This window comes from Leucoraja erinacea, chromosome 1, assembly GCF_028641065.1.
Source record: "Leucoraja erinacea ecotype New England chromosome 1, Leri_hhj_1, whole genome shotgun sequence".
NCBI lineage: Eukaryota > Metazoa > Chordata > Chondrichthyes > Rajiformes > Rajidae > Leucoraja > Leucoraja erinaceus.
In genome coordinates this window covers 85979827-86002018 of record NC_073377.1, presented here as the reverse complement: position 1 = coordinate 86002018, position 22192 = coordinate 85979827, and the positions used below count along the sequence as shown (strand labels likewise).

At 42.6% G+C, this 22192-nt stretch overlaps 1 protein-coding gene across 1 annotated transcript in view; it reads right to left on the bottom strand.

Moving 5' to 3' along the window:
* kcnip4a (potassium voltage-gated channel interacting protein 4a) overlaps positions 1-15093 on the bottom strand; it is a 460669-nt gene extending 445576 nt beyond the window's left edge. Inside the window, exon 1 of the mRNA XM_055638283.1 lies at positions 14505-15093. Coding sequence (XP_055494258.1) covers positions 14505-14562 — 58 coding nt within the window. The 5' untranslated portion in view covers positions 14563-15093. The remainder of the gene's footprint in view (positions 1-14504) is intronic.
* Positions 15094-22192: the final 7099 nt, after the last annotated feature.

The following is a 22192-nucleotide window of genomic DNA, read 5'->3' as shown; positions in this document are numbered from 1 at the left end:
GCCTATTTTCATATTTCGGAGTGGCGGCGCGGCTCTGACTGCAGCGGCTTACCGGCAGTCCCGTTGTTTTGTGTTTTTTATGTTGTTTATTTTGTTTTGGTTAGTCTAGTTTTTTGGTTTTAGTTTGTGTTTTTGAGGGGGGGGGGGGGGGGTTGAAACGGGGTTTGCAGTCTCTCCCTGCGGGGGAATACAACCTTTTTGTCGTATTCCCCTTCTCTGCCTCCGTCTGCGATGAGGCCTAATGGAGCTGACGACCTCGAGGCTCCGGAGGCAGAGCCCGCCAGGACTCGCCCTGAGCTCGCTCCCATGAGGGTGGTCCGGCTCAGGGCTGGAAGAGGTTGGGATGCTCCCGTGAGGGCGGCCAGCCAGAGGGTGGAACGAGGCTCCCGTCGGAGCGGCCGAGCTCGGGGAGGTGCAGCGCTGGCAGCCCGAGGGAGGTTCGGCGCCCAAGTCGGGGCAGCCCAGCCCGGGGAAGAAGCGACGCCCAAGTCGGGGCGGCCTGGTCCGGGGGAGAAGCGACGCCCATGTCGGGGCGGCTCAGCCCAGGGAAGAAGCGACGCCCAAGTCGGGGCGGCCCGGTCCGGGGGAGAAGCGACGCCCATGTCGGGTCGGCCCGGTCCGGGTAAGAAGCGACGCCCAAGTCGGGGCGGCCCAGCCCGAGGCTGAAGACGGCGCAGTACTCACGTGAGGGTGGCTGGGACGGTGTTCTGGTGGTGGTGGCCTGAGTCCGGGGTTCGGCCGCGGGCCAGCGGCTGCGTCTGCAGAACTGGTGGGCGGCAGCTTGAACCACCCCGGGCCGCGGTGTTTGAGCCGCGGGACTGTTTTTAACATCGCCCGGGGGGGTATCGCCTCAGCGCAGAGGAAGAAGAGGAGGGAAGAGACTGCAGACCTAAGACTTTTGCCTCCATCACAGTGAGGAGATGCTGGGTGGACTCACTGTGGTGAATGTTAATATGTGTTTATTGTTGTTTTATTGTATTGTATTATATGTATGACTGCTGCAATTTCGTTCAGACTTTGGTCTGAATGACAATATCTATCTATCTATCTATCTATCTATCTATCTATCTATCTATCTATCTATCTATCTATCTATCTATCTATCTATCTATCTATCTATCTATCTATCTATCTATCTATCTATCTATCTATCTATCTATCTATATTTCATCTTTTCTTCCCTTGTTGCTTTTTTAGCTCTCTTCTGTTGGTTTTTAAAAGCTTCCCAATCCTCTTTCTGCTATAATAAATTGCCTTTAATTAATTTAGTTACATACGAGTCATTCTGGAGTGCTTTCATTTCTCCATTTGGTAAAAAACAAGTTTGTATAATTCAAGACTGAACCATAACTCACTGGCACGATTGGTCAGCTCACACAATTCAAATTAATAAAAAAGTATTTCATCCTGTCTATTGGTTTACATTTAGGATTCTCTGCGACATTCCCAGTGAATGGATAGTTAATGCTCCTTCAAGCTAGAGAAGGGAATCAAGAAAAGTCTGCATGGGTGGATCTTCTCATGCTCTACCCTTTCCTCTGGAGAAATAACTTTTCTCTGCTTGAAGCATTTATCATTGGCCCCAGTGAAGCGTGATCCTGGTTTAAAGTTGATTCGTACCGTTATTTAAGACATTTCACATTATACTCTATATCATTTTTTAAATATTTAAATAAAATAAAAAATTTTATGCACGTTAACCAATTTATTAATTTGTACAATGTTAGAGAATAAGCCATAATGTAAAGGCACACTTGAACAAACATGCAAACGTCTGTTCTGGACCGGTGGTTAAAATTGAAAAGCTGTGTTCAGCACCTGTTAATAAGTGTGTGTGTGTGTGTGTGTGTGTGTGTGTGTGTGTGTGTGTGTGTGTGTGTGTGTGTGTGTGTGTGTGTGTGTGTGGGGGGGGGGGGGGGGGGGGGGGGGGGGGGGGGGGGGGGCAGAGCGGGGAGTTGGTGGGGAGAGCGCGGAAAAGAGAATATACAAATATTTGACATAAACTTAATTTCCAAAATGCTAGTTATAACAGAAGATAGTCAGATGAAAGAATTTGTTGGGTCAACAATAATGCTTCTCATCCCTCGCCTGACTTGACAAACACATTTGAGCTCTATTGTCATCCATACTTTGGCTGATTGCTAACACAACCCAATTTAACAGATATTCCCAATTTTGGCAAGTTATATGCCAATAAGCATTGTGACAGATACATTATTGTGGCATTATTTTGTGTTATGTTGTTGAAAGATTCATGTTGGGTGAAACTGGCACTTACTCATTTGACTGGCTCTCCTTAAATACAGGCAAAATCAAATCAAGATAGGTATGCAAGTCCATTCATTTTCATATTCTTTCCAACGTGGTTTCAATAAAGACTAAAGGGCAGCTTTCAGGTTGACAGAAACAAATCTCCAAATTTACAGCATTTTTAATAAAGCAAATTGCACCAAAATACATCACAGTATTATTGAACAAAAAAGTAATTGCTGGTCACAAAAGTGGTGCAGTTAGATACCAAAGAAGAACATTTTAATGAGTGTATTAGAAGAGGAAAATAAAACAGAAATGTAACAAAGACATAAATGAAGCAAATGTGGGATATCATTGGGTGGGAAATACGTGGTTACAGATTAAAGTCTATTTGCCCTCCCTTGGTATAATGCCAAACTATCAGGTTCAGTTTCAGGCAATCTCTTGGACAAAGGATAGAATAGAAAGCTATGTTTTCTATTCTAGCTTTTAAAGACTGTTTGTATGGGGAGTGTGACTTTCACCTCTCCAATGATCAGCCATGATCACATTGAATGGCAGTGCTGGCTCGAAGGGCCAAATGGCCTACTCCTGCACCTATTGTCTAGGTTTCTAATATTAAGATGGAGGGCATTTCTTCTCACAAGCATCTTTCACTGCAGGGATTGATCATAAGAATCCTAAGGTTCCAACCTTCACTTTGGGAGCGGGTTATTAGTACGTGACTTATTTTATCAGAGGGTGATCTTTTCTCACAGAGGTTCAGCTACCAGAAAACATCTGAGAATTATCAAGATGTCCAGATGCTAACTAAGAACAAACACAGGGTTTTCTCGGGCTGGAAAGAGCTTTGCAGACACATTACGAATTGGGTCCAACAGAGAACCTGTAACCTGGAGAACAAGTGATGGGTGGCAAGAATGACAGGGGTCATTGACACATGCAAATTCTCCAGTACTGTTCCAGCCATCTGTGACTTAAATACCCAAGGACATTCCCAGTGAATGCCAGAAGTGGAGGAGAGCTTTGGGGAGACAAAGAGGCAGTCAGTATTCACTGAAAGGAGCATTTCAAAGAACTAATAATAATAATAATAATAATAATAATAAATTTTATTTATGGGCGCCTTTCAATAGTCTCAAGGACACCTTACAAACATTTAGCAAGTAGAGGAAAAACATGTAAGAGCAATGAAATAAATAGTAGAGACATGACTAGTACACAAAGTAAAGACATAATACAATACGAGGCAATTAATGCACAGATGAAAAGGGAGGGGGACATGGGGCTAAGGAAAGGCAGAGGTGAAGAGATGGGTCTTGAGGCGGGACTGGAAGATGGTGAGGGACACGGAATTGCGGAACAGTTGGGGGAGGGAGTTCCAGAGCCTGGGAGCTGCCCTGTAGAAGGCCCTGTCCCCAAAACTGCGGAGGTTGGACTTGTGGATGGAGAGGAGACCGGCTGATGTGGATCTGAGGGACCATGAGGGTGGTAGGGGGAGAGGAGGTCAGTGAGATATGGGGGGGGGGGGGGGGGGGGGCAGATGGTGGAGGGCTTTGTAGGTGAGGATCAGGATTTTGTAGGTGATCCGGTGGGAGATGGGAAGCCAGTGAAGTTGTTTGAGGACTGGAGTGATGTGATGCCAGGATTTGGTGTGGGTGATGAGTCGGGCGGCTGCGTTCTGAACCAGTTGGAGTTGGTTGATGTAGGTGGAGCTGATGCCAAGGAGAAGTGAGTTGCAATAGTCCAGTCGGGAGGAGAAGAAGGCATGGATGAGTCTTTCAGCAGCGGGAGGTGTGAGAAAGGGTCTGAGTTTGGCGATGTTGCGGAGATGAAAGAAGGAGGTTTTAATGACATGGCGGATGTGAGGCTCAAGGGAGAGGGTGGAATCAAAGATCACGCCAAGGCTGCGGAACTAAATACAGATATTGCAGGAAAACTCAAAAAACTCTTCAAAAATGACATTATTTTGACCAAAGTGTCTGACTATCTTAAGACAAGCTGTGAAAACCTGCTGCTCTGCCATGCAAGACTGATAAAAATAAATTGATAAGGTTTTCTACTAACTAAGCAAGAGTTTGGTTAGTTTATTGTCATATGTGAAAAGCTCTTTTGCTTTTCAGTCAGTGGAAAGAGTATACATGATTACAATCAAGCCAGTGTTAACAGGTACAGGATAAAGGGAATGCTGTTTAGTGCTGCTGTTGGAGTCCAAAGGATAAATCTCTGAAAGTTTTCCAAAGGATAAATCTCTGAATTTATTTCTGAGGTTACATTAGAGCTTCAGCAAGGATATTATCACCTCACAAGACCTGCCAAGATGGCACCCATGCCAACAAGATGACGCTTTTGCCAGCAAGGTGGCGTCCAAGCCAGGCGATTCTCTGTGTGCTAGTCCCAGAAGTAGATCTGCAATCATTCATTACAATTGTACCACTCTTTTACCTTGGAGAGAGTGAGAGGAGTCATAAGAGAAGCTGTTGAGGGTGAGGACATGTTCGGTCTGATGTTAAAGAAGGGATGGGTCGCTGTTCAGGAAAGAACTTTAGGGCCTTGAGACCTTCCTGGTGGGATTTGAGATGTAAATGGTAAAGAGAAGGCAATGAAGGCCTAGAAATAGAAAGATATTGAACAGTTGAAGAGTGTGCAAGGTGTCTCGGATGTAGGTCAGAAGGAACTGGATAAGGGGAGTAACCTGAAGGTATTTGGAGGGGAGTGCTGTGAGGTAGGAGAAGGCAGAAACAATTGGTTTGTCATTGCAATCCTGTTTGTAGATTTTGGGAAAAAGATAGAAGTGGGCAGTGCAGGGTTGTGGAATGATAAAGTTGGAGACCGCGTAGAGGAGAGCACCAGAGGTGATGAGATTGGTAACGGCCTGGAAGATGGTCGCCTGGTCTGTGGGGTCATGACCAAGAGGTAGGTACAAGGAGTTGGTGCCTGGCCGCAACTCATGCCAGACTACAACAGTACCTCACTGGTCAGTGTGTTAGCTGAATAAGGGTCCCGACCCGAAACATCACCTATTCATGTTTTCCAACGATGCTGCTTGACCTACTGAGTTACTCCGGCACTTTGCGTCCTTTTTATAAACCAGCAATCTGCACTTCTTTGTATCTATATTATACTCCAAGCTCTGACATTGCAAGAGATTGCTTGGAGAACAGACAAAACACTTCAAGGGTGTTCGCAAAGCATCTTTGAAAATGTGGAACGTCCCTAATGACTCCTGGAATTTATTAAACATATTCAGAGCACTTGTGTATGAATGCATGTGCACTAAACAATTCTCTTTAAATAGAAGATAGACATAAAATGCTGGAGTAACTCAGCATGTCGGGCAGTATCTCTGGAGAAAAGGAATAGGTGAAGTTTTGGGTCGAGACCTTTCTTCAGAATAAGAGTCAAGGGGAAAGCGAAACTAGAGGTATAGAAAGGTACAGAACAAAGCTGAGACAGTTCTGATGGCCAAAGAGACCACACAGGTCCATTGTTGGCTGAGAAGTGTGTAGAAACAAAGGGATAAGAACAGTAAGACTAGTAAGCCGACTAGGGTGGGGGAGGGACGGAGAGCCTCTGCAAAAGTGTTCAACTTAAATTCAATAAAGGAACAACAAAGTAGTAGCTGCCTCCAGTAATAAGTGGAATTCCCTGCCACAGAGGACAGTGGAGGCCAAATCACTGGATGGATTTAAAAGAGAGTTAGATAGAGCTCTAGGGACTAGTGGAATCAAGGGATATGTGGAGAAGGCAGGCACGGGTTATTGATTGGGGACGATCAGCCATGATCACAATGAATGGCAGTGCTGGCTCAAAGGGCCGAATGGCCTCCTCCTGCACCTATTTTCTATGTTTCTATGTTTCTATGTCACTTTCATTTTTTTGTGGGAGCAACGATCCTCTTTCTATCAGTTCTACACAAAAGTAGCTAATACAAACCACTATTGCAGTGGTCTCTATTCATCCCCTCATACAACATCTGCTTAGACAGCATCAAGAGCTGTGATGAGAAAGCTATAAGAGGACTTCATTGTGAGAGGATTTGAGTAATATCAAGGAGTTCCTACTGCTGTTATACAGGGCCCTGATGAGACCACACCTGGAGTATTGTGTGCAGTTTTGGTCGACTGGGCTTACAGACTGAGATGAGGAAAACCTTTTTCACCCAGAGAGTTGTGAATCTGTGGAATTCTCTACCACAGAAGGCTGTGGAGGCTAATTCACTGGATGCTTTCAGGAGAGAGTTAGATTTAGCTCTAAGGGCGAATGTAGTCAAGGGGGAAAAGCAGGAACGGGGTACTGATTTTGGATGATCAGCCATGATCATATTGAATGGTATGAGGTGTTGGCTCGAAGGGCCGAATGGCCTACTCCTGCACCTATTTTCTATGTTTCTAAGGCTATGCACACCCTGTGCTCATCAGACAACATCGCAGTGTCAAAGGTGGACAGGACAATTTGAGGGATATGGACTGAGGCTGGTGTTACTGGGACAATTCAGCCAGTGTGGGCAAGTTGTACCGAAGGGCCTGTTTCCATGCTGTAACTATGACTTTAGGTAAACGAGGTGGAGAAGGCAGCGTTTGGTACATTGGCCTTCATCAGTCAGGGAGTTGAGAATAGGAAAAAAGTCAGTGCTGGAGTAACTCAGTGGGTGAGGCAGCATCTCTGGAGAGTATGGACAGGTGATGTTTCGGGTCAGGATCGTGCTTCAGAATCATGTCTCCTATCTTTGTGTCCTGTTTTGTAAACTAGCATCTGCAGTTCTATTCTTCTATATTCAGAAACAAAGTTGGGACATTATGTTACAGTTGTAAAAGAAGTTGGCAAGATTAGACTTAAAGTATTGTATTCAGTTTTGGTCACCCTGGTTTAGGAAGGATGCCATTAAGCTGGAAAGGGTGCAGAGAAGATTTACAAAGATGTTGCCAGGACTTGTTACTGAGCTATCGGGAGATATTGGACAGGCTAGGATTGTATTCCCTGAAGCACCGGAGGCTGAAGGATGATCTTATAGATGTGCATTTTATCCCCCATAGTATGGGAATCAAGAAATAGGGGACATCAATCTAAAGAGACCAGCATCTCTTCTTCCTGAGGAGACTAAAGAAGGTCCATCTGTCTCCTCAGATTCTGGTGCACTTCTACCGCTGCACCATCGAGAGCATCCTTACCAACTGTATCACATTATGGTATGGCAACTGCTCTGTCTCTGACCGGAAAGCACTGCAGAGGGTGGTGAAAATTGCCCAACGCATCACCGATTCCTCACTCCCCTCCATTGAGTCTGTCCAGAGCAAGCGTTGTCTGCGAAGGGCGCTCAGCATCGTCAAGGACTGCTCTCACCCCAACCACAGTCTGTTTACCCTCCTACCATCCGGGAGGCGCTACAGGTCTCTCTCTCCCCCCCCCCCCGGGCACTCCTTCCCCCCGGAAAAATAATAATTGCACTACTATGATTGTATGCACGTAAATATATTTATTTATTGCTCATATTGTATGTCGCTCTTCTAGGGAGATGCTAACTGCATTTTGTTGTCTCTGTACTGTGCACTGAAAGATTAGAGGGATACGGGCCAATGAATATATTCCCCAACAATATTGCCAACGTTTGGCAAATGTAACAAGTTTAGTTGGGGCATTTTGATCGACATCAAGTTAGGCTGTAGGGCCTCTGTGCTGTATGACTCTATTATCAAGTTCCCTGTGGGATCTTTAAGCAGGTGTGAAGCACAACCTGGACAAGGCCACAAATTTTTAAGACAGTGAAATGAGTGGGATACAATTTTTTCAAGGCAAATAAGTTGGAGATGTAGGTTGTACAGATGTAGGTTGTACAGAGCCCTAGTGAGATCACACCTGGAGTATTGTGTGCAGTTTTGGTCCCCTAATTTGAGGAAGGACATTCTTTCTAATGAGGGAGTTCAGTGTAGGTTTACATGTTTAATTTCCGGGATGGCGGGACTGTCATATGCTGAGAGAATGGAGCAGCAGGGCTTGTACACCCTGGAGTTTAGAAGGATGAGAGGGCATCTCATTGAAACATAAGATTGTTAAGGGCTTGATACACTAGAGGCAGGAAACATGTTCCCGATGTTGGGGGAGTCCAGAACCAGGAGCCACAGTATAAGAATAAGGAGTAAGCCAATTGAACGAAGACAAGGAAACATTTTTTCTCACAGAGAGTGGTGAGTCTGTGGAATTCTCTGCCTCAGAGGGCGGTGGAGGCAGGTTCTCTGGATGCTTTCAAGAGAAAGCTAGATAGGGCTCTTAAAAATAGGATATGGGGAGAAGTCAGGGGATATGGGGAGAAGGCAGGAACGGGGGTACTGATTGGGGAACGGGGGGTACTGAATAGTGGTGCTGGCTGAAGGGCCAAATGGCAGCACATATTGTCACATTGTCTATTAATGGTGGGGGTGCTCAGGAATTCGAAGGGCCAAATGGGGAAAGTACTCAAACTGCACAATATTGTCTATTGACCATTGTCTATTGTTGCTTTTCCACATTGGGGAATTGTTCCGAATTTAATTTGACCAGGGTTTTGGGAAAGCCTACTTCAAACAAAGATGACTGCTGCAACCATGTTTCTCCAGCTTTTTATGGATATGGCCTGAAATTGATTAATGACCGTTGGAGAAACAGTGTTTCGGTGGGCGGCACGACTCTCGTCAGCAGCGGCCTCTGCAGTCCGTCTGTTGTTTTTATTATTTTTTGTCTCGTTTTTATGTAGTTTTTGTTATTTTTTTTTGTTGGGGTATGTGTGTGGGGGGGTGGGGGGGGGAGGGGGTAAATTTAAAATCTTTCCCCAGCACGGGAGACCCGACCTTTTCTTTGTCGGGTCTCCGTGTCGTTGGGGCTGCATGGTGGAGCGGCCTCCAACAGGAACGACCTGGGGTTCCAGCTGCGGAGCTGCCGACTACTCACCGTCACGGGGCTGGCCGAGTCCGGAGCGGGTGGAGCGGTGGTGGAGCGCTGTGGCCACCCGACCTTCGGAGATTCGGAGGCTGCAACTGCGGGTCTGGCGGACAGCAATAGCGGGAGCCCGCGGGTCCCTGCTGGGAGACCGCTTTTCGGGGCTTCCGCAACAGCGACTTCTCCCGCATGAGTTGCGGGGTTGAAGAGCACCTGAGCGGGGCCTTACACCACCGCCCCGCGCGGCTGGGAATGGCCGCGGGACTTTGCGAGCGCACGCCGGGGGCTCTAACAACTAGACCCGGTGCGCGGCCTTGCATCACCCGGCGTGGCTTTAATGGCCGCGGGACAATCGCCATCGCCAGCCGGGGGCTTTGACTTTGACTCTGACTCTGACATCGGGGGGGAGAGTGCAGTGGAGAGATAAGTTTTTTTTGCCTTCCATCACAGCGATGTGATGGATGTTTGTGTAATTGTGTTGTGTCTCAGATCTTTTTTGTTTTGTAATGTATGGCTGCAGAAACGATATTTCGTTTGGACCTCAACGGGTCCAAATGACAAATAAATTGTATTGTATTGTATTGTATTGTATGTTGCTTCTTCTGCACATGCCCCTTGAACAGGACCCCTATGGTCTATTACTCCATATTCCATTTCTGTTCCAGATCATTATGGCCTCATTTGAATAGAATAAATCTTATCATTGCAAATAAGAAAAATGTTTCACCACATTTCCCCAGTAAATTAATAATAATGCCAGTAAAGAAAAAGCATATCACAATTACTTGTTTCGCTTCATTGAGTCTTCGCTGGTATAATTATCATGACTGTTCTATCCCTGCTTCTCTCTGTAACATTTGGCTCCCTTACTAATCAAGAACCTACCAACCTCAGTTTTGAAAATATCCAAAGATTTGGCATCTACAGCCATCTGTTGCAATAAATTCCACAGATTCACCACCCTCTGACTAATGAAATTCCTCTTCATCTCCTTTCTGATGGTACATCCTTTTATTCTGAGTTTGTACCATCTTGTCCAAGAATATCCCACTCATGTAAACATACACTCCACATCCATTCTATCCAGACCTTTTATTACTTGGTAAGTTTAACGGGAAATCCCCCCCCCCCCCCCCCCCCCCCCCCCCCCCCCCCCCCCCCCCCCCCCCCCCCCCCCCCCCCCCCCCCCCCCCATCCTTCTAAACCCCAGCAAGTACAGGCCCGGAGTCATCTAACACTCATCATATATTTATTTACCCAATCATCCCCAGATCATTATTTTAAACCTCTCCAACTCCAGCATATACCCCTGAGATATGGGGCTCAAAACTGCTCTCAATGCTTCAAATGCAACCTGACCAATGCCCAACAAAACCCTCAGCATTATATCCCTACTTTTATAGTCTAGTCCTCTCAAAATGAATGCCAACATTGCATTTTACGTCATTACTACTGACCCAACTTGCAAATTAACCTTTTGGGAATCCTGCACCAGCACTCCCAAGTGTCTTTGTACCTCAGATTTCGGAATCCTTTCCCCATATAGAAAATAGCCTACACCTTTATTCATACTACCAAAATGGCTGCTCACTTTGCTGCACTGTAATCCATCTGTTACTTATTTGCACCTTCTTCCAACCTGTCCAGAACCTTCTGCAGACTCCCTGCTTCCTCGACACTACCAGCCCTTCCACTTAGCTGTGTATCATCTGCAAATCTGGCCTACAAAGCCATTGATATCATCATCCAAATCATCAATATACAACGTCAAAAGTAGCAGACCCAACACTTACCCATGGAACACCATTGATCACCTGTAGCCAACCAGAGAAAGACTCCTTTATTCCCCCTCTTCTGCCATTCAGCCAATCTTCTCTCCATGCGAGAATCTTCCCTCTAATACCATTCACTCTCATCTTATTAAGCAGCCTCGTATAAGCACCTTATCAAAGGCATTCTGAAAATCCAAGTAAATAACATCAACTGGCTCCCCCTTCTGTTATTATTCTGTTGTTTAGAATAGATCGAGTAGATTCAGTCTCTTGTCCAGAGTAGGGGAATCGAGGACCAGAGGAACAAGGTTCAAGGTGAAGGGGAAAAGATTTAATAGGAATCTGAGGGATAACATTTTCATACAAAGGGTGGTGCGTGTATGGAACAAGTTGCCAAATGAGGCAGTTGAGGCTGGGACTATCCCAACATTTAAGAAACAGTTAGACAGGTACATGGATAGGACAAGTTTAGAGGGATATGGACCAAGTGCAGGCAGGTGGGATTAGTCTAGCTGGGACATGTTGGCCGGTGCGGGCAAGTTGGGCCGAAGGGCCTGTTTTCACACTGTATCATTCTATGACTCTATTTATTTCCTCAAAGAATTCCAACAGATTTGTCAGGCAAGGTTTCCCCTTCACAAAACTATGTTGACTTTGGCCTATCTTAACATGTGCTTCTAAGTACTCGGAAACATCATCCTTAATAATGAACTCTAAGACTTTACAACCACCAAAGTCAGGTTAATCAGCCTATAGTTTCCCCTATTTTGCCTTGTCCCCTTCTTGTACAGTAGAATAACATTTGAAACATTGCAGTCCACTGGAACTATTCCTGACTACTGATTCTTGAAAGATCACTATTAATGCCTCCACAATCTTTAAAGTGACCTATTTCAGAAATGCATAGATTCAGGGCGGCACAATGGTATAGCGGTAGGGCTGCCTTACGGTGCTAGAGACCAAGATATGATCCTGCCTACAGGTGTTGTCCATTCAGAATTTGTACATTTTCCTTATATTGTTAATCCTGGCCAAATTGGAGGCTAGGCCACTAAAATTGAGTAAAGTCTTCTGGGCTGCTAGGCCATTTGGTCAATTTAAAAGTGCTTTCTGGAGAAATGGGACAAGCTGCAGAATGGTGCTAGTTTGTCTAGAGCCTAGATCAGAGCTGCAGGAAGAGAATGGGAACATCTGCAGACCCTGACAATTAGGTAAAAAATACATAGAATGGATTGGATGAATGCAAACCAGACATACACATTGTAAATAATGTTGCAAAGCTTTACTTTGCTGCATGTTGATTGGATTAAGTATTGAGCCTTGTCTGGTTTTCTTGCATATCAGGGCACATGTTACAATGTTCATTTCCTCTGAGAAACACTGTTTGAATGCAATGTATTAACCACTGTATTATTGGTTAGGGAAATGTCTGTCATGTATGGGGTTACATAGAAACATAGGTTACATAGAAACATAGAAACATAGAAAATAGGTGCAGGAGCAGTGGTTAATCGATATTTGTTATTAGATTGTAAAGAGACCACCCCCATGTGGTTCGGCCCCTCGAGGTCTGGGGACCTTTAAATTCCACTACCACGAGGTCCTGTGTCGATCTTCTGGGAGAGTGCTTGGAGTGTCTCTGTTTGAGCGACGCCAAGAGGGCTTGATCAGGCAGATACGAGGATCGAACCCGCGGTGGTTAGGTACAGTAGTGGGAACTGTAATTGTGTTTTGTCAATATAAAGTTTAGATGCGCAAGTGCTTGACTCAGTGATTTTTGACTGACTAGACTGGGGGGAAGCTCAGAAGGAACAATTTACAGTGTTGCGTGGGTTTCCTCCAAATGCTCTGGTTTTCTTCCACATTCCAAAGACTTAGAGGTTTGTAGATTACTTGGCTTTGGTAAAATTCCAATTGTCCCTAGTATGTAAGATAGTGTTAGTATGTGGGGTAATCACTGATTGGCATGGACCTGATGGGCTGAAGGAATCAGTTGTTGACCTTTGTTTCACTGATCAAAGATTTGCTAACTTAATCCATAAATTCAAAACGTAATGATTAGAGAAGTATTATTGCTATATTCATGACTGCTAATAAAACATGGATTTGCTTTGGATTCCTCTCTCCATTTCATAGGAATTGCAACAACAGATCCATTAGGGTGGGGGTACAGATTCATTAATGGGGGAACAGATTCATTGGAGGGGATAAAAAACAACAAATTAAACTATTGATAGGAACGATTCGCATGGAGTCATATTTTACTAGCTGCTGATTTATCCCATTTAATGACAGCAAGATCATGAAACAATACATTTACGTGTTAGTCTGGGTGTTTTTTTTCTCCCTTTTTTCCCCTCTATTGGTTAATAATCATCCAGGTATGTGTTTCTGTTGACAATCAATGCTCCCTAAGATGACAATTACCTAATCTTTTTTTTCTTTGTCAACCTAAACAATACATAAAATGTTTGTATTATTCATTGCCGAGCCTTTCAGTAAACATTAATTTAATCATTTTTGGTAAAAGATTAAAATTGAATGAAGAGGTAAAAAGCTTTTTAAAAAGTTTCATTCTTTGGCTCCTTTACTTAAAAAAATTATATTGTGATTTATGATATATTGAGTGATTTGAGGTCTCGCTTCAACAATAATACCTACCAAAAATCATTAAGAATTTAATAACTAATTTAGCATCAGTGATAACTTCAAGCCCTTGGGTATATGGGAGACTTGCTATGTTTGACAAAAGACCAAATTGGTTTGACCCAATCAATACCATCTTGAAGAACGAAGTGTTATTCTGGCATACAAAGAGGGAAGAAAAAAATGGAAGGTCCATTGTATTTCCTTAGATCTGTTCTATGTGATCTGTAAATAAATGCAGGGATTCAGCAGACAACTTTGGCAACATCACTTTCTCAATGTCTTTTGAATTTGAGCAAGACTTCATCAGAATCCAACCCTGGATTGTGCGGAGCATTCATATGAACATACATTTTCATCAATGTTTGAATGCTGAAAATTATGGCTACACCTCCACAATGTAGCGATTTGGGTTGAATAAGTCACACGAATTTTAATGAAAAATATAAATAAATCCTGGACTATCAGATAGTTAATTAACTGATCTAATAAGTACATGTACTTTGATTTGGACCTCGATCCCTTTGCCTGGGGTAGAATATATTTAAAGGAACCACATCAATTGAGTCATACAAATGGATGACTTTTTGAAGCACAGCAAACACTAAAAAAATGAATTGCCAAAACAACTGCAGAATTGCGGTGAGCCACGGAATAGATGATTATACACTGTGCTCTTTCAACGCAATTACTGCAAATGTTCAAAAGCTAACATCGTGTATTTGCCAAGAAAAAAGTTACAGTATAGAACGCTGCATTAAAATTATCAATCAGAATTAAATCTTGTCATTATTTTAACAAACAACCTTTTTAAGGGACGGGAGCACCGGGGATACCTTACACTTGACAGCAGGAGCTATGCTGCTCAATGAAAGTTTATTAACATCAGCAAATATATGATAAACACATAATTTTGCCTACCTTTACATCGACTCCTATCTTTCGTCTGGAATGACAAAGTGCCCATCAGAGCCCCCATCTTCAGTGTTTTTTATAAATCAGAAAACTTGCAGCCAGAGCTCTCCACAGACAAGGAGAGTGTGGCTAATGTTTATGTCTTGCTTGCGATACGGTGAATAAGGAAAAAAAATCAAAGTACAGTTTGAAAACAGAGACTTCTTTTGTCAACACTCTACGGGTTGGTTGCTGTGATGTTATTATTCAACTCTGCTGCTCATCGGAATATTAATTTTGATGTTTTCATTCAAGGCTCAAAGACATGTTTGAGTGGGAGCTGGGTCACTGAAATATTTCAGCTTACTGCCATGGTATCAGAGCACTTTGATTAATTGTACCAACTGTATCTGCAGTAACTAGTCACAGAACGTCGCTAATGCTTCTACAGGAGCATCCACAGCAACTTTTGTTGGAGGTATGGTGTGCAGTCATGAAAAAAATGTGAGTTTATATTATTTTTATGGAAACAATATGAACAGATATTTTATTATACTGAATTGTACCACATAATGAGTCAGCCTTTTTACGAAATTATTTGGTTAAATTTTATTCATATCAGGAATAAAAATATTTAAGCTTGACACTGGGCATTGTTTAATATAAATAATCTTATCTCCATGTGAATGTGGAACAGAAGAGGTGATTGAAGGATTTTAAATACTTTTGCCTTTCTGATTATTCAATTATTTTGAAGCTTTTGCTTCCTTATAAATTATTTTCAGAATAAATATGGATTGAAAAACGAATATATATATTTCAACAAAATGCTGACTTGGATATTAAATTAGAGATGCTGGTGAGTGATTTTATAAGGTTATTTAGACAAGGGGTTCAGAAGTAGTAGCAAGGTTTTTGTTTTATGTTTTCATCCTATTTTGCTTTTTAAGCATTGCTAAACTTCCACACAGCAACTAATACATTATATTACTATTCAACAGATATAAATATGCTGATTCAGGTCATGGGAAGGGCAGAACCATGAGTGAAAAATAAGAATCACATGGTTCATGTAAGTGCATAATCTGCCTGCATTAACAGTGTGTTACTAGGTTACTACAGTGCATTGTGCACCTTTCACTGGTTTTCTGATTCTAATTCTAAATGAACAGGATAGGTTCTTTGTAGTGACTAAGTGGACAGGCTAAAAATATAAAAGATATATTAAGACACTCAGTTTCCACAGAATAAAAGTATATTAACAAAATATGCAATTTATTATCTGTGAAGGAAAATAATTAAGGTGAGGGCAGCTATAGAAATACCATAAATTCATTTGAAAATCATTGGGAGTAGGTGTACTCCATTAGCTCCGTTACCACAGCAACACATAACTGTATCTACAATATGGATGTAATAATATTTAGAGTGCGTGTGTGTCGACATGCAGTGGAACAATGTTGTATGAGAACAGAATAAATAATAGAGATGTATTGGGAAGGAAAATCAATAAACAGGGAAAAAAATAATATTGTGTCATTTGAGCCATACTAGAAAGATTGCAAAGCACAGCCATTTTCAGGTCTTCAAATATTGTAAGGTATGTGTACCTAAATAGTAGACATTAGTTAATATCAAGTCTTGCACAAATCCAGAGTCAGAATTATTGAACCTCAACTGCTGCTAATGTGATTTTAAAGTGAACTTGGTCTCATCGGAGTGGAATATTTGCATCATGCATCATCTTTCCTCGTGCATCCTCCATGGAAGAAACATTTATTTAATTTGCTGGAATTGTGACCTGATGGCGGAAGGACAAGTGCAACTCGGAAGGTAATTAGGGCATAAACTGTTGCACTAACCTCACATCTTATCAACAAATTAGATTAAAGGTGTTGTGAAAGAAACAAAAAAAATAAACCTTGGAGGGACTATATTTGTGGGACTATATTCAAGTGAAAACAGAAATATAATGAGAAACAGAGACATATTAAGATTGATTACGAGTGGGACATTGGGACACAGAAAGGAAATCTGAGAAAATGTTTTTTGAATTCTGAGAGAAATTGTCCATCTGAAGAATCAGTAGGTTTGGTTTTAATAAGATTGGTTAACTTGTATAAATCCAATATGTTAAAAATCAAATTCATTATTGTTATATTCTGAGGTGAGTTGAATGGAAAATAATCTGGAAATGAGTGTGATCAATGGCAAAATTACACAGTTGCATTGGTGATGAAACTCTGAATTTACCGTAAAATGTTAATATTAAATTTCACTTAACAAGAAAATCATAAATGTCCTCTTTATGAGTCAGTGCTACTCCATGGGCTGCTCTGTTTGGACCCTTCCCCAGTATAATCAACGGTAATCACTGTTTTGACAAAAGTTACAGGAGTTTCTAAACAATTCTTGGTGCATAACATCTTGAAAATCTTATCCTCCAATATAAACAACATTTTTTTAAATAGTATTCTCAGATATAATAACTGCAAAATATGTTTCAGAACTAAAAGTAATTATAGTTATAAAGATCATAACTTCAAGATAAATATTTCTAAATATAACAGATTTTACCTTGGTTTATTTGTTAAGCTGATGTTATGCGTGTCACTAGACCTTTATGGGCAGTTTTATTACAAAGTCATTGTTGAGTAAAAAAACAATAAGAAGGTTAAGGGTGAGAAGTCATGTGTCAAATAAATGGCAGAACTCTGCAAGTTCAACAGGAAATTCTACCGATTCACATCGCCTGTTGATCAGCATTTCACAGTTTGATATTAGTAGCAATGAGGTGCACATGAAACTGATTAATTCAGGTCACAAACAAAACAATATGGAGGTGGATTTTTCTAGAAAATAAGTGCTTAATAATTTAAGCACTTTTTTTCCAGAAAAATCCACCTCCATATTGTTTTGTTTGTGACCTGAATTAATTAGTTTATTCAGAGCAGCAGTATTTTTTATTGAGCAATGTAGAGTTAGTGCCTCTCATAGTTTACACTAGTTCGACATTTGGAGAATATCGTTGCAAGGGTATGTTTTGCACAAAACAGGAACAGCGGGAGATGTGACACCTGTCCCTATGCCACCTCACTCACATCCATCCAGGGACCTCAATGACCCTTCCAGGTCAGAAAGGTTCATGTGCACCTCCTCTAACCTCATCCAATGTATCTGGTGTTCGCAATGTGGCCTCCTGTACAGCGGCTAGACCATGTTTGTTGTATTTTGTTGTATTTCTAGGTATCTTAGAGGCTTATTATTATAAAAAGTGAAGAATCGGTGACCGTTTCGCCGAACACTTGTGTTTGGTTCTTAAAGACCTACATGGATTACTAGATCTGAGCCTCCTCCTTTGCCAGGGTGAGGCTACGTGCAAACCGGAAGAACTGCACCTCATAATCCTCTTACAATCTTACAATTCAATCGTACAAACAATAAATTCTTCAATTTTAGGTAACTAACCTAAAAGTCCCCCCTCCCCTCTGCTCCACCTGGACACTCACTTATTTCTCTCCTCTCTCCTCTCCCCTCCCATCCCACCAACATTGTTTCCTCTAACTTTACAATTTGCAACTCTTCTATCCTACAACTATCAGGTTCATCTAACAGGTTGAACCATCCTACACAACCCTAATCTTACTTCAACAGTGGAATACTACGGTCCAATACATGCACTGTGTGGATTTGTGTTTTTTTCCCAATTATGTTTTAGCACTAATGTTTTGATTTTTTTCCAAAGCCTTCTTTGTGTTAGTAATTTTGATTGTAATTTAGGCATAATTTATATTTAATTCACTCTGTGTTTCTCCAAGTCTCTGTGCTAGTAATGTTGTTGCAAGCAAGGTTTTTCATGGTACCTATACCTCACCATTGCTGTGCATATGACAATAAATTCAACTTGACGACTTGATATCAGTGTAGATTGTTGCTTTACTCTAATTCTGGCCTTCTGTTCATCTTGGACTCAATCTCCCCAGCATGGAATACCCTGCCTTTAATTTCCTAGGATCTGGTAATCATTCCCCGATTGCTCCTGCCCTTGTTTGTTTTCATTCTCCCTCTCTCACTCTCCTTCCCCCATTAAGATGGTCCTTAAAAGCAAGTAAGTATTGGTTGATAATATTCTGTGAAGCATTTCTCCAAATCTTCTGTCTGTCTCCCATTGATGGAAAGCAGGGGAAGCTCCAAGATGATGCTGAGAAGCACATCTGAGAAAACAAATACTGACGCATACTAATAGTCACTGCTCTGTGTGATTTACTGATATACATGGCAGGTCAAGGTTATTTTCATATGCACATGTATGGTGTTGACAGCTACAATAAGAAAATCTTACTTGTAGCAGCGTCACAGGCACATAGGAGGAAGCAATGATGGTGGCAGCATTGGACAGAAGTAAAGATCAATGCTGGTGAGTGGGCTGGGGGTTTACCTCCCTTGCACTTGAAAGTGTTCGGAGACACTCTGGGTTGGCTGCGGGAGGCCCCCAAGGGCAGGGAGGCTGAGTGATGTAGGAGGCCGAGGAAGACACATTCATGGGCCGACGTCAAAGAGGCATCATAGTGGTCGCAATGGCAGTGTGGGGTGCTGGAGGCCCAAAAGCAGCCTGCGGCTCAAATAGACTGAACGCTGCTCCAAATGGTCGAGTGTGGCCTGCATCGGCATGGAGTGGCAGAGCAGTGGTAGAGGACAATTATCTTGCCAGACCGACTCCTGTAACTCCTACCCTGTGCCGCCATCAAGCCTTTATGGCCAAGTTAAGACTCTAACATTGAAAGAAAATTGAACTTGAAGTGTACAAGTGATGTGTAAAACATGGCTACCCTTGTGTACAAATTCAATTTGGCCCACTATCTTACACTTATTATGATTGTGCTTAATGTATTGCAGGATTGTCACTGAACTGTTTGTAAAAAAGAATTTCAGTGTACACCTGACTAAAGTACCACTGAACTATAGACAACACGCTAAGACTACATTATGTACGTTACATGCAAGTGATAGAGTGAATAGGAAAAGACTGTAAAGACAAGACATTAATGCAAAATACAACTACACAAAAAATGTCCATGGTAATTAGAAAAAGAGAAGTTTCTTTATCTGCAAGTTTTTGAATTTGTAGATATTTCTCTTATTTATTGGCTCCTGTAACAGTTTCAAGTCTATTTCTTACCTTGCTCTTTTTAAATCAATTCATTTTACTGGAACCTCATAAAGAAAAATAAGCCAAACATAGTTATGCAGGAAGGTAATTATAGTATTTGCATAGTATAATTGTACAAAGTATTTTTCCATTATGCACAAGTGTGCAAAGTTTAATAGCTGCTGTTTATATCAATGTTATGTTACTACTATTATCCACAAGATCATTTAATGTGCAAGTCGTATTTGCAAGTGTAAGTTGGAAGTAGTTAAAATAGGTGATCAATGTGACACTGCTCCTTCTATGGCATTACGGCAGTTAAAAGTTCAGTTCAAAGAAATTCAATAGCAAAAAGAGAGAAACAAAAAGTACAATTGTGCTCTTTTTCATGTCTTAAAGCCCTGTCCCACGGTACGAGTTCATTCCAAGAGCTCTACCGAGTTTGCCCTGATTCGAACTTGGAGATTTACGGTAATAGCCACTTGTCGGTACTCGGGGCTCTCGTGGACATTTTTCAACATGTTGAAAAATCTTCACGAGTCTTCCCGTGCTTACCTGCCATTACCGAGTCTTCCCGACTTCCTGCCATTAGCGCTGAGAGATGTCCTGAACGCCGACGTACCCGCTACGTTCATTCTCCGTGCTTAATAGACAATAGACAATAGGTGCAAGAGTAGGCCATTCGGCTCTTCGAGCCAGCACCGCCAGTCAATGTGATCATGGCAGATCATCCCCAATCAGTACCCCGTTCCTGTCTTCTCCCCATATCCCCTGACTCCACTATTTTTAAGAGCCCTATCTAGCTCTCTCTTGAAAGCATCCAGAGAACCCATGTCCACCGCCATCTGAAGCAGAGAATTCCACAGACTCACCATTCTCTGTGAGAAAAAGTGTTTCCTCGTCTCCGTTCTAAATGGCTTACTCCTTATTCTTAAACTGTGGCCCCTGGTTCTGGACTCCCCCAACATCGGGAACATGTTTCCTGCCTCTAGCGTGTCCAAACCCTTAACAATCTTATATTTCAATGAGATACCCTCTCATCCTTCTAAACTCCAGAGTGTACAAACCCAGCTGCTCCATTCTCTCAGCATACGACAGTCCCGCCATCCCGGGAATTAACTTTGTAAACCTTGGCTGCACTCCCTCAATAGCAAGAATGTCCTTCCTCAAATTACCACGAGTTTGAACTCGAGAGAGCTCTTGGAATGAGCTCGTACCGTGGGACAGGGCTATTACCATGAGGCCAAACCGACATTAAAAATCAAGGCCTTTGGATCTGAATAAGATGCATGAGTGTTGGCATTTGAATGACTTGTACAGCACAGAAACAGGCCATCTCGACCCTTCTAGTCCATGCCGAACACTTGTGACCGAGGACGTTAGGGATCCCAACAAAACTCGCCTCACCCCAAACAACTTCTCTTTCAATTTCTCCCACTTATCGCTAATTAATATCGCAAAACAATGGGCATTTGAATGGGCCTTAGCTATGTCAGGATGCTACTCATCTGTCTGAAGAAAGGTCCTGACACAAAATGTTGTTTGTCCATTTCCCTCCACAAATGCTGCCTAGCCTGTTAAGTTCCTTCAGCAGTTTGCTTTTTGTTCAAGATTCCAACATCTACAGTCCCTTTTTGTCTCTAAGCCTGAATTTTCATTGGCTACGTTGCGCCATCTTTGTTCCAAGCCTACTCTGGTAACATTCCCAAACTCTTTCTCCGGCTACATTTAGGCTGCATTTAGATCAATTTCACCAACTTCACCATTAACCTTGATCCTGCTCTCAAATTCATTTGAGCCATTTCCAACACTTCTCTTCCCTTTCTTAATCTCTCTATCTCCCTCACTGAAGACAATCTAGTCATTGATATCTACTAGAAACCCACTGACTTCCATAACTGCCCTGATTACACCTCCTCCTGCACTGCTTCTTATAAGGATGTGATACCTTCCTCTCAGTTTCCCCGTCTGTGCTGTATCAAGATGAGCTTTGAACTCCAGGACATCTGAAATGTCCTCCTTTTTCAGGAACAGCAATGTCTCCCCGCCTTCCCCTTCTGTGGTTGCCCAAACCTTCACCTGTATCCCCTCTATATTCCACACTTATGCTCTCACCACGCCTCCTTCAAAACAGAACTGGGGTAGAATTCCCTTGGTTCTTACCTTTCACCATGCCAGCCTCTGTATCCAATACATCACTGTGACCATTTGGATATCCCGGTTGCCAGCCATTTTAATTCGCTATCCCATTCTCTTCCACACCATCTTGTCTATCCTGGGTGTCCTCCATTTCCAAGATGAGGCCAAACGTAAATGAGAGTAAACAGCTTCTCATATTCCACCTGGGTAGGCTACAACCCAATGGCATAAACAATGCAATCTCCAATTTCAAGTAACCTGCATCCCCTCTGTCCCATTCCCTCTCCTCCCATCCACCTTGGTCCTCTCCCACATCCTCTCCATCCCCAGTTGCCTAACAGCCTGTTTCTTCCCCCCGCCTTATATACTCCCACTGCTCATCCCCCACATACATCTGTTGTTCCAAATTCCCATCATTCGGTTCCAT